A 13,105-nucleotide genomic window follows, 5' to 3' on the forward strand; every position below is an offset into this window, starting at 1 on the left:
TCACCCTCCCACCCCCCTCACCCCCTCACCCTCCCACCCCCCTCACCTTAGCAAATGGCCAATGTGAAAAGACTGATCAGGGCCCAGAGGAGCCAGGGCTCAGGGCTCAGTGTATGATCAGGATCAGGGATCAGACTGAGATGCAATCTGGTCTCTGTCTGTGACCAGTGTCAGGGCTGAGTCAACTACTGGAGTCAAAGCTCAGTCTGACTGTTCTGGGCTCAGTCAGGGGCAGAATCGAGCACAATCTGCGTGTCTGATTTAGGGTCAGAAGTTGGTCTGTGACTGAGATCAGGGCTGAGTCTGCCACTAGAGAGAGAGGAGAAGCCAAGCCTGTTTCTGCTTCTCCACGGGCCCATGTGGGGGTCTCATCCTCTCAGCCCGGGGCCCTGGACCAGCCCTCACCAGCAGGCGGGCATCCCAGCCGTTTCCTCATCTGCCCTCTTCATTTGGAATGAGGTTCACCTGAGGGAACACAATGAGTAGCAGTTCTCAGGCTCCAGCACTGGAAAGCTGCATACAAATCAGTGACTGCCACCCTCCAGCAGGTCAGACTTGACAGCCATGGGACCGCTTGTGTGTCACTCCATCTATCTGAGCCTCAGCTAGTTCATCTGTAAAATGGGTATCCTGACACTACCCATCCCCACAGGGTCATTGCAAGGATCCTGTGAGATAATATATAAGAAGCATAGAGCGATGGCCCAATGAACTAGGTCTGTGGCTATTTTCTAGAAGAACTGCCTCAGGGCCATGATGCTTCACTCAGCCCATTTCTGTTGCCCACAGCCCAGCAACCCCAGCAATGCCAGAGACCCAGGTCAAGGCTGGGGGTGAAACCACACCTCCTTATAAGAAGGGAAAAGGAAGGGATGGTGTTTATCATCAATGTCTACTGGATATTAGGCTTTTTCTTTAAACCTCTTCATCATAATCTCCTTTCACCTAGGAGGAACCTGAGGCTCAGAGAGGCGGAGCCAGTTGACCAGGACTGCACAGTTGCTAAGTAGCAGATCCAGATCTGGCCCGTCCTCTTTCTCACATCATTCTGGGCAGCGGGTTCTGCCAGTGGGACAAAGGAGGGCAGCAGAAGCTCTCAAAGGCTGACAGAGACCCTCCACAGGGACCCCTCCAACCACACTCTTCTGTGTGCTCAGCTTCTCCAGGGTCCCCTGACCAGACCTGCTGGTGCTGTAGGCATAGAGTGGCATACAAGCCCCTGTGAGGCTACAGAGGGAGCCCCCTCACTGCTTCCCCAGGCTGTGACTTACCGATGAGATTCTTAATACACTCTGCATCCAGGCTTTCAAGGAGTTCGCGGATTCGTGGGCACAGCTGAGGGTCACACAGAGCCAGGGAAAGAGAGACACACAGAAAGAAATGGAAAAGGGGAAGGAAAGAAAGAGGTGAGGAGGTGAGGAGGGAGAGGAGATATGGGAAAAGTTAGAGGACTGGTTATTACCTGTTATGAGCACCCTGCCTGCCACCCACAGAGATGCTCACTACTTGGGGCCTCAGAACTTCTGACCCTTAGGAGTCTGCTGCTGCAGCTGCTGTTAAGTCACTTCAGTCGTGTCTGACTCTAGAGCCATGAAAACCTAGAAGGCCCATATCTGAGATCCAGAAGACACTAGAATCCCAGAAACTTCAGAACATTATAATCCCAGTACCTTAAGTATCTAGACTATAAGCATCCCAGATCCCTGTGCTCTTAGAAACCTTGTCCTTTGGACTCTGAAACCTCGAGGGTCAAACGGGGCCCTGGGAACCATAGAGAAGTGTTTCTCACAATTTTGTGTGTATACAACTCCTCAAGGATCTTGTTAAAATGCATTAATGAGCAGCAGGTCTGGAGTGGGACCTAAGGGTCTGCATTCTAAAAAATGCCCAGGGAAGGTCAGTGCTGCTGGTCTGATATCCACAGTTTGAGCAGTGACCCTCCAGTTCAGTAAATCTCAGGGCCTCCTTGAGGAGTAAAATAAAACACCCCAGATTCCTAGCCCCCTTCCAGAGTGAATAATTTAGAATCTTTGGAATTTAGGGCACATGGTACATACAGTTTTGTATATGATACATAGGAATCTGACCTATGGTGTATGTAGTTCTGGTATTTAAATAAATAAAGTAAAGTTGTATTGAAATAAGAAAAATATTAGCTGAAAGGCCTACTGGCCATCCATGGGTATGGCAAATGGTTCAAGTGTGGGACCCAGTGATTTCAGCTCATGTTGGGCCCCTCTTCTCCTCCCCAGGCCAGGCTGAGTGAAGTGGGGCGGAGGAAGTAGCAACTGACAACTCAAAGGGAAGTTGGCCCTTCAGAAAGGAAGGTGCCCAGAGAGTACAACCCACCCATGGAATGACACACCTGCCCCCACCAGGTGTGGCTTTACACCCCCAGGAGTGGGTGACTCACCTCATCCTGCACTACAGAGGACACCACGCTTCTCGCAAGGTTGACTCCAAGGTCCACAACATTGTTGAGCAGTCCAAAGCGCCTGGAGAAGAGAGGAAATTCATAAAGGTTGGTGAATGCTGGGGCACCTTGAAGTCAGGTGACTTGAACTTCTACCCAGGGGGATCATCACTTAGAACTCCATGGTTGACCAGCAGCCCACCCCAGTAGCTCATTAGAGTCTCATCACAACCCTGAGACCTCATCCTTCCATCCATCCATCCATCCATCCATTCTTTTATCCATCCATCCAGCCAGCCAGCCATTCATTTATTTGTCAGCACACATTTATGCTGGGAACCAAGCTGGACTGGGGCACAGTGGTGAACAAAGCACAAGCAGCTCCCATTATGGTACCTAAATATTAGAGGCCAAAATGCTCATTCTGAGTTTCCTGTAACATCTTATGGAAAACCCCAAATAAATTTTTCGGCCAACCCCATATTAAATAAGCTTCCCTAAGGCTGGCTCCTTCCTACTTCAGCTCTCAGCATACTTCTCACCACACCTCTCACCATCTCAGGGCAGCCCTCCCTGACTCTTTGCCTAAGGAAGGACTTCGCAACACTTTGTACTATAGCATTCTAATAAGTGTGCTGCACTACTCAGGGATCTTTGCCATCTGAAATTCTCCATGTGAGCCCTTTATTGCTGTATTGAATGCTCGCCTGTCTGCTTTCCCCTCAAGAGACTAAGCTCCATCAGAACAAGCTCCTTGCCTGCAGTCACCAACAAATTCCTCAGAGCTCAGAATGCCAGCTGCCTCGCATGGAGCAGCTGCTCCACACATTTTTGGCTGGAAGAATAAATGAAGTAAACATACGATTGAATATATAATGACAACTTGTGACAGGTATTCAGAAGGAGGAGAGTAGATCTGGAAAGAGAAAATAGGAGGAACCTTGTTTTAGACCCTGAATGATGAGATGTAAATTGAAATGGGGTGGGGGATAGGTGTTCTATGTGCCAGAGCAGCCCATCGGAGATCTTGAGTGGAAGTTTTTCTGAGACTCAGAGCAAAAGCTAGCGTGTTTAGGGCACAGTGGGCAAGGGGGAGAGCACAGTGATATGAGGGTGGACCCCAATCAGGCAGAGCCTAAATGGCCCAGGGAGGGCCTGAGATTCTACCCAAAGTGTAGAGACAGGCCCTCTGAGGGTTTGGAGCAGCAGAGTGGAATGCCATTTCAGAGATACGGTCACTGAGACCCAGAAGGCTGTATGATTTCCTTGGCGCTAGAGGCTGGGCAGTGTCCAGCAGAGCTCAGGCATTTGGACTTACAGTCTTTCCAAGTGATGGTAGGCTGCAGAGCCTATCTTTGATTTTGGAGGGTTTCTAGGCAATCTGTGATCAGATCCCTTCTTGGAGCAGGATGGACTGACCTCTACTCATGGCTCAGCCTTGATACCTGCCAAGGCCAACCTGCCCCACTCTTCAGCTTCCAGACCACTTCTCCTCTCCCTGCCAGGACCAGGATTAGCCTTTTTCTCTCTACCCTCACCCCTGGCCTAAGCCTGCTCTTTCAAGCACACAGTTTAAGATCTAGATTTTGTGGGTTACTGGAGATCAGTGATTTAAATGGAGAGAATTAATTTTTCAACATCTCATTTTGGGAATCTTCCATTGAGTGGAAGATGATTAGGGCAGTCTGAAATTAGAGCCCATGGCAGAGATTATTCTTCTTGCCCACTCTTAACTAGAGGTAAGAAGATAAACACAGTATATTATCATTGTTATTATCATTATTATTTTTTGAGGGACAGTATATAATAAGAGAAGGGTCAGTTCTTCAAGTAGATGTAACAATGCTAAATGTGCATGCAACAAAGTATCAAAAACCATGAAGCAAAAACAAAGCTGAAAGGTGAAATACACAAATTCACAGAAATGGTTTGAAAGGTCGACACTCCCTGTCTTAGTAATGGGAAGAACCAAGAGACAGAAAATCAGAATGGATATTATTATTACTGAAAGCTTAGTATGTGCTTGGCCAAGTATTCTCTGAGTATGCTAAACACTTGCATTTTCTCATTTGGTCAACATAGTAGCCTACGAGTTAGGTAATGTTACCAACCTTAGTATACAGATATGATAGCTGAAGCTTCTATAGGCTAAATCGATTACAAAGACCCAAGTGATTGGCAAAGCTAACTTAACTCCAGAGTCTGAACTCTCTCCCCACCCCCTCTTTTTTTTAACCATATTCCGCTCCTTCCAAGGTTAGAAATAGAGTTGAAATTATGAGTCCCAGCTCCTCTGGAATTTCGTGTGGGCCTGACCTGTGCAGCACTGTGAGTGAGATGCTTTCTGGGTTGTTGGGGCATTCTCCCACGACCACGTTGAAGTCACCAGTCTCAGCATCCGTTTCAATGCTGACACTAGTTTGGAGGTCCACTTTGAGGTCCAGGTCAACAATCTCACCCAACAGAGGCCTACAGGGAATAAGATTCACAGTGAACAGAGGTGGAGAAATCTCTTCACATTGCCCACATGAGTCTCTCTCTCTAGATGGCCATTGCATGGGATGTCTATGGATAAAGTCAATAGTGTGTAAATTTTTTATAGAACCTGCATTCTTACATTAGGTATTACTTCTCTTGGCCACATGAGTTTGGCTCGTATGAAATTTCTATACAATATCACACCAATAAATAAAATAAAAATAATAGTTTACATTTCTTGAGTACAAACCCTGTGTTAGTATTTCACAAAACTATTTCACCTGGATGAAGCCTTTTAATCTTGACAGCAGTACCATGAGGGAAAAACACTATCATTATCTCTACTTTCAGCATGAGGAAATATTTGGTATAGAGAGGTTAAGTAACTATTCCAAGATCTTATATGATAGTTCAATGATGAAATCATCGTACACTTAATTTATAAAGACTCTTCTACACATCTGCATTTTCCTTTCTCTTTTTATTTATAAAGTAATTAAAATACTTAGAAATTACAGTTTCCATATAATTTTCTCATGCCCTTCATTATGACCTGTACACTACTATATGGCCCATACTGGTCACTGCTACTTAAAGAGAATCTTGAGAGACAAAATGATGCAGAAGGAAACTTTGCCAAAGGGTTAAAAATGTTCACGTCTTCTCAAATTTTCAACTTTTATCATTAGATTAAATTTTATGATTTTGGAAATATATTTCATGGAGGATTTTTTAAAAAGATTTCGTTTTGGGCAATGTTTCTTTTTTTCTTTTTTCTTTTTTATTTATTTATTTATTTATTTTTAAATTTTACTTTACAATTCTGTATTGGTTTTGCCATACATTGACATGAATCCACCATGGGTGTACATGGGCAATGTTTCTTAGAACAATTTAAAGGTTAGGATTTAGGAGTTGCAAAGGCCTCCTTATTTTACTGATTAGGAGACCAAGACAGCAGGGTGGAAAAGTGCCTGATTCCAGATTGGAGACCTATTGGCCATACCTCCCTGCCTCTCCCAACCCTCAGATGCTAAGGCTACTCACAGGTTCACGGTGACGTCAGCAGTGATGGGGATCTTCACGTCAGCACTGTTGTCAGAAGTCGCTTCGAATGTGATATCCGGGACTTGGACATTCCTGATTCTCACCCTGTGTAAGAACCACAATTCACCATTGTCACTCCTGACAGCCATTGCTTGGCTCTTCTCTATGCCAGCTTTGTGCTGAGTTTTGAGCCTCATGGACCTTGCCTGCTTTGGCTTCATGAGAGCCCTGCTCAGGGGTTGGATTCTTTCCATTGGATGGCATGGCAGACTGAGGATCAAACGGCTGTGATTTCCCTCAAAAGGCCAAGAGTGAATATGAGGCAAAGGCAGCATGTTTATTTAAAACTGATACATAGTTGCTTTACGATGTTGTGTTAGTTTCAGGTGGACAGCAGAGAGTGATTCAGATATAGATATGTATAATTATAGAAGTAATTTTATTTCAGATTCTTTTCCCTTATAGGTTATTACAAAATACCGAGTATGGTTCCCTGTGCTATATAGTAGGTCCTTGTTGGTTGTTTACTGTATATATAGTAGTGTGTGTATGTTAATGCCCGGAGTAGGAAATGGCAGCCCATTCCAGTATTCTTGCCTGCACAATCCCATGGACAGAGGAGACTGGCAGGCTATGGTCCACAGGGTCGTGAAGAGTTGGACATGACTGAAGCAACTTAGCATATGTTAATGCCAAACTCCTAATTTCTCCCCCACATTGCTTTCCCTTCTGGTAACCATGAGTTTGTTTCTATGTCCACGAGTCTGTCTTATATACGATCCTTTGTATCATATTTTAGATTCCATATATAAGTGGTATCATATGGTATTTGTTTCTCCTCTATCTGACTTACTTCATTTAGTATGATAACCTCTATGTCCATCCTTTTGTTGCTGCAGACAGCATTATTTCATTCTTTTTATGCAGAGACAGATTTTGAACCCAGAACTGCCTGACTCCAAGATGTTACGTGTGGAGCCACATACATATGTGGCGTGAATTCTAGTTTTCTCTCTCCTGAGGCCATTCAGACTTTTATACTCAGCTATAGTCAGAGAAGAAAAGTCTTATTCCTTAGAAAAGGGACTTTAGGCATCAGCAAATAGATAGAGGTGAGGGAGAAGAGAGTCTTCATCGTGACCCTGAAATCACAGAATGGGAGGGTCTAGACCCGTGAGATGCTCATAGGCCCTGCAGCCCTGACTCTAATTTCCCCAAGATCTGGCAGAGCTGGCCTCAGACCGCTTCTGCTCTGCAAAAACACACGAGGTTTATTCATCTTTCTTTCTTTTATATTAAACTTACCTCCCCAAAGATATATCTTCTCTTTTCTGGGGACAAAAATCCCCAACATGAAGCATCAACTTACCCCGTAAGCCTGCTCACTACTTGAAAAATTCTAGAAATGAGTTGTTCCAACAAATTCTCAGTTTGCTGGGTCTCCTGCACCACCTCATCTGAACACCTGGATTCCAATTCAGTCTTCAAATTCTGAAAGATAGCTGCAAAAACAATCTCCCTTTAGTGTAGTACACAACTTAAGAAGCAGCTCTTAGGCAACAGGCACTAAATGAGGCTACTTGCCTATGTTATTTCATCTTATAACACCTCCATAAAATAGATATTACTATTATCTGCACTTTCAGATGAGGAAATAAAGGCTCAAAAGATTAAGAAATGGACCAAAGTCACACAGCTAGGAGACCTTGTTCCTAGTATCATGCTAATATCATGCTAATATATGCTCATCATTTCAACAAAGCAATCAATCCATTGAGCAGGCAATAGATATTGACTGCACATCAGCTTCTAGTAGCGAAGATTAAGGAGATGCTCATACAAACAGAATAAACTGAGAATAAAATAAGAAATGGAAAATATAGAATCAAAGAAATAATATGGCTCCAAATTATTAAAGTGGCAAGTAGGAGCCCTGGATAGCAGGCCTAGAAAGCAGTGATTCATTCAGGAGCAGGAGGACAGAGAGTCCTAACAGAGGGTCTTTCAGAGAAAAGAGGGATTTGATAAAGGAAGTGGCATGGCAAATGTAGAATGGCACAGTTGAAAAGAGTTCAGAATATATGTGTAGAAAAGAATTCAAATGAGAAACAGGAAGGCAACAACCAGCTCAAAAAAATACATAGAAGGCTACAGGAAGAGATATGTAATCAGAGTACTCCAACTTGGCTCTGCAGTGGACAATATCTATCTAATTAAAATGATGGAAACAGAGATGGAAACTCCGTCTGGTCCTATAGATAATCTAGCCACTTCTGCTTCTGACCTCAGTTTTATCAGCACTGAAACTGAAAAGTGGGTCCCTCCTATATCTTTGACATTTGCTCAAGCCCTGGCAAGGTTTGAAAGGAAGTCATATACAGAAAATAATTTCCCCTATAAAGCATGTTTGTCAGGGTGCTGGGAATGTTTCCAGAAATTGAAAAGAAGGCCAAGTTCTTTCAAGAAATCAGAATTACAAGGAAATGTGATTAACTAGAAAGGCAGGTAATTTTAAAGCTACCTAGGCTAGGTAGGAATCCTTTTGCAATTAGTTAATACAAAGTACTAAGTAAACTGAATGGCCCAGAGAAAGAATATGCTACAAATATAAATAAAATATTTAAGTAATGAACCATAATTGTGAAAATATGAAAAAAATGAATGAATTCTTTCAGAATTAGAGAGAAGTTAAGAGACATGAATTATAACCTTTCATCTGTGAGACTGGCAAAAAATTCAGTTGTTCAAACCAGTGCTGTCAGGGAAGTAGCAAAAAGGATACTCTCATAGACTACTGGAGAAAATGTTAGCATAGGGTATTATTATTTGTCAATATCTGCTAAAATATGCATAGTTTTGAACTTTTTAAATGTCACTTTTAGGAATTTCTCCTACGAACATATTAGAAGAGTTTACTGTGATAGAAGATGGCATCACCGACTCAATGGACATGAGTTTGTGTACACTCCAGGAGTTGGTGATAGACAGGGAGGCCTGGCATGCTGCAGTTCATGGGGTCACAAGGAGTCAGACACGACTGAGCGACTGAACTGAACTGAACTGAAGATGTAAAGTGATATTCAGTTAATCTTTGCTTGTTTCTAGAAAAATAATAAACAATGACCCAGGAACCAATTAGCCATCCCTCTTAGTAAACAACCCATAAAGAGAGCCTCTGCTGCAGCCTTTGGTAATACAGGCATAGTATTTAGCAGGAAGCTCCTAGGTGCCACTGACCATCCCTGTTGTTAACTCACTTTCAAGTGTTCTGTCAAAGGTGCCAAGTCCTCCCTCAAGACCAGTAATCAGCTTCCCCAGAACATCGTTGCCACGAATGTCAAGAAGAGAGGCCGAGGTCCCAGCAAGCACGCCGCACAAGAGAACAAGTTTCCAAAGTTGAAACATCTTGTCCTGACACCTGGACAGTCATGGGAGGAACAAGAGTGAGAATTATCTATAGGGAAACGGGATCTTGGATGAGCACCTGTGACTCTGACACTCAACAATGCTTGGGTTATGTCCTCTCTTTCAGATGGGCAGCCCAGGTCAGAAAGTTAGAGCAACTTGCCCAGAGATAAACAACTAGTGAATGAAAGAGCTGCTGTTTGAAAAATGATGCCTGACTCCAGGTCAGAGCTTTTTACCACATGCCAGCTTCTCTGACTGGAACATTTCTCTCTTCTCTTCATTTTTACCTGAGTCACTTCCTACTGACTCCAAATTCAGTAAGATATCATGTCCTCTAGGAATATCACTCTAGACTCTTCCCAGAGTCTAGGTTAGGGGGCCCCACTCCACCATCTTGCTGCCTTCATTGTATGACCACAGTCCTGGGTACCAGTTAGGGAAGACTTGGCTGCCTTTCCCATCAGGCTGTGCACCCCTTAGAGGAGGGATTGTGATGTATCTCACTATTGAATTCATTACACATAGTAAGAACCCTGCTCTTTGCTCAGTACAACAAAATAAAGTTTGCTGAATAAAAGTATGAACACATAAACGGGCACCACATCATGAGCCAGATTTTCATGTCAGTTTGGTGCTTCTAGCTGAATCCATTTCTCAGTTTATGCTAGTCAAGATAATTGAATTAGACCGATCCCTCTGCCTCCAGCCCCCAAAGCCTTCTGAAGGCCTTAGGTGGGGTGACATTAGGTGGAAAGCCCACCATTCCCAGGTTTGGAAGAAAATACTTACAGAGTCCTTGCTCGCCTGCACAGCCTCCTGAATTCCACTGGGTGCTGAGGCCCTTATATCTCCTGGATGGCAGTGGGGTGGGAGGCTGCCCCCGGAAACAAGCCCTGCGTCCAGAGCCATCCAAGGAGACTCCAATGAAAATAACCCCTGTCCAGAGTGAATGCAGAGAAACTTCCAAAGCAAAGGTCACCCAGGATGATTGAATTGGAATAAGTGGATATGGAGAGGACTTTGTGCCAAGACTAAGAGCAGGTTCTCATGCTGCCAAGATGGCAGCCATTGTAAGTGGGGGCTGGGATACAGACTGAGAATGGATGAAGTGGAGACTGTTCTGGTAGAAGGACCCATAGTGATCATCCAGCTTAATTCCATCAGGATTTGGAAACGCAGGCTCAGACGGAAATTACTGATACTAATTCTATCAGTATTTGGAAACCAGCTTGAGGTCCCCCAGTAAGACAGGGACAGATATGGGGCTAGAACTGTGGCCCACAGAGTCAGGGTCAGTGACCAGTGAGGTCATTCTTCCCAAACCTTCTCTTATATCTGAGTGCTCTCCAGTGGAGCCAACTTTAGGGCAAATGTTTTCAGTTCAGGACCACCCACCCCTGTCTACCTACTCCATTTAGTCAGTAGATTTACTCCTGTGAGTGAACAAAATCTGCTTCCATATATACCCTCATGTATGCAGGATTCCTCTGCACACTTGCCCCCAACCCATCTACTCTCAGTGCAGTGGCCAGAGGTCGAAGCACTCAGCTTCAAAACAACATCCTTATCGTGGCCTTGTGGCACTGTTCACTGCCACCCCGAACTCATCTGCCTCTCCCTCCATGGCCTTACTGTCTTCCTTCTCTTCCAGAAAGATGTCAGCCCTTTTTCGGCCTTTGATCTCCACACAAACCATTCCCTTTCCCCAGAACTCACCTGCCTAGTTGTCCCTGGCTCTTGACATCACCTTGCAACCTCTGTGACAGCTCACCTGAGGTGGTCCGTCCCCATCTTTCCCAAGCTCAGCTTCTTGCTGGCTTCTGTCACAGCAGATCATTATCATTTGACTTTTCCCCTTGTTCTCTGCCCTCAACAAGCTGTTACCACCCTTTCCTCTAGGGCTTTCTTCTCATGTGAGTCCCAAGACCCTGTGCTGGCTCAAGAATGCTCCAAGCATCTCTGTAGCATCTTATAAGGCCATACACTCCCTGATAAGGTGGTGAGGGTCCCATCCTTAGAGATGCTTGGGAATTTGACCAGATGACTGCTAACATCCTGTGTGACTTGATGTGACTGTGAGCCATGATTCGTGGTCTCTCGTTTGAAAATCACTGTGGCACATTTGTATGACTCTTTCTCCCAGGCTTTTTTTTCTACCTGAGTCTGGCTGCCCCATGGGGATATGGTTCCCTCAGGCTTCCTGCCTCTTCCTTTTCTCACCGGCCTGTCCTCCCAAGACCCACATCCACCTGGCCATGGCCTCCTGGAGTCACACTGGCTGGTGCTGGGTAGTGTCTCATCACGGACCACACCCGGGACAAAGCCAGCTTTTTTTGTCCTCTGGGGGCAGCAGTGAGTGGCATTCATCAGCCATGATGCTCAGCTCCCAGTAGGGGCAGGTGAGTGCCAGGGCCTGGGCTTGGCACTGCAGGTCCACTTTCCCAACTGGTACTCAGGACAACTCCGTGAGGAGGTTCAGAAAGCCCCACTTTCCGGTTGAGGAAACAGAGGTTTAGGGAAAGGAGGTGACTGGCCTAGGTCTCCCAAGAACAGAGCCCAGCATTTGGGTCCCCAGGGAAGGACATTTCACTCAGATCACCTTGAGGCCAGCTGGTGGGGCAAGAGAGTCCTTGGACTTGAATACCTTGTTTATTCCTTGACATCTGCTGTTTGAGTTGGTCGTAATGCCTGGTGCATTGGGCCCCTGTCAACCCAGAACACCCAGTCCAGGAAGTGCAAATGTATGCCCACTTGGCATTAGGTTGGGAGCACCCGCTAGTCACCCAGGGTCGTCTCCTCCATTTGCCCACCTGCATCTCAGTAGAAACCTGGAACCCTGTCCTGGACATGATAGCAGCCAGGAGAATATAGAGGTAGGTCCAGAGGTTTCAGGAGTTAGCTTTCCTCACCCTGACTCTGTTCCCACCATCAAAGCACAGGGCAGGTGCTCAAGACTAAGCCTGGGTCATGGAGAACCCTGTCCAGCAGAGCTTTGGGCCCATCAGCAGACAATCCTCCCAGACTGTCTGTGCCAAGTTCTGCAAATATCTGAGTCCCCTCATCTCCTGGTTGTGGGCACAGAGCTGAGGGCTGTGCAGAAACCCTGTGCAGAGAGTTGTCCCTACTCAGGACACAGCCCAGGGGACTGAGTGTGATATAGTGAGCTCAGACTTGGTGTTGGCCCCAGGCTTCAGTTGGTAAAATACGTAGTCAACCTGTGTTTGGATCCTGGTGGCAAATGGAAATTAACAGGGTACCAAAGGGCTGCTGCTCATACTCCGGCTCTAGTGCTGGGCCAGCTGTTTGAATCCTCTCCCCCTGTTACTGGCTGTGCAGCCTGGACAAGAAGCTTCATCTCCCTGAGCCTCAGGACCCCTGTGTGTGAAATGGGTCTAAAGATGGGATTCTGCTCCAGGTGTGTGGTGAGGATGTGGTGGAATAATGTGTATGAAGGGCTGAGCATGAAGTAGGTCCCTGATATGCAGTGACACCAGTGATGAAATGATGATGTCAGTTGTTTCTATTGTCAGGCCATTTCACTCCCCTCTACCTCAGTTTCCCATCTATATGTGGTCCCACCCCAGAGGGTTATGGAGAAGACTAGGTGAGAAAATAAAGCACTCAATATGCTTAATCTTAAGCAATGGCTATTGAATTTCTTGGGCTTCCCTGGTAGCTCAGATGGTAAAGCTTCTGCCTGCAATGCAGAGGACCTGGGTTTGATCCCCGGGACAGGGAGATCCTCTGGAGAAGGAAATG

General features: G+C 45.5%; 1 protein-coding gene across 3 annotated transcripts in view; it reads right to left on the bottom strand.

The window, feature by feature from the left end:
- LOC120868718 (short palate, lung and nasal epithelium carcinoma-associated protein 2A-like) overlaps positions 1-9,356 on the bottom strand; it is a 49,030-nt gene extending 39,674 nt beyond the window's left edge. For 2 of the 3 annotated variants that reach the window (XM_040247536.1, XM_040247537.1), the window contains exons 1-7: positions 9,196-9,356; positions 7,308-7,440; positions 5,939-6,043; positions 4,730-4,882; positions 2,414-2,495; positions 1,272-1,335; positions 406-465 (exon numbers count right to left, since the gene is read on the bottom strand). In XM_040247536.1, the coding sequence (XP_040103470.1) occupies positions 446-465; positions 1,272-1,335; positions 2,414-2,495; positions 4,730-4,882; positions 5,939-6,043; positions 7,308-7,440; positions 9,196-9,343 (705 nt within the window). In that variant the 5' untranslated portion in view covers positions 9,344-9,356 and the 3' untranslated portion in view covers positions 406-445. The remainder of the gene's footprint in view (positions 1-405; positions 466-1,271; positions 1,336-2,413; positions 2,496-4,729; positions 4,883-5,938; positions 6,044-7,307; positions 7,441-9,195) is intronic. The other variant, XM_040247538.1, reaches the window with a different exon arrangement.
- Positions 9,357-13,105: the final 3,749 nt, after the last annotated feature.

Source organism: Oryx dammah, unplaced genomic scaffold, assembly GCF_014754425.2.
Source record: "Oryx dammah isolate SB20612 unplaced genomic scaffold, SCBI_Odam_1.1 HiC_scaffold_10, whole genome shotgun sequence".
Taxonomy (NCBI): domain Eukaryota; kingdom Metazoa; phylum Chordata; class Mammalia; order Artiodactyla; family Bovidae; genus Oryx; species Oryx dammah.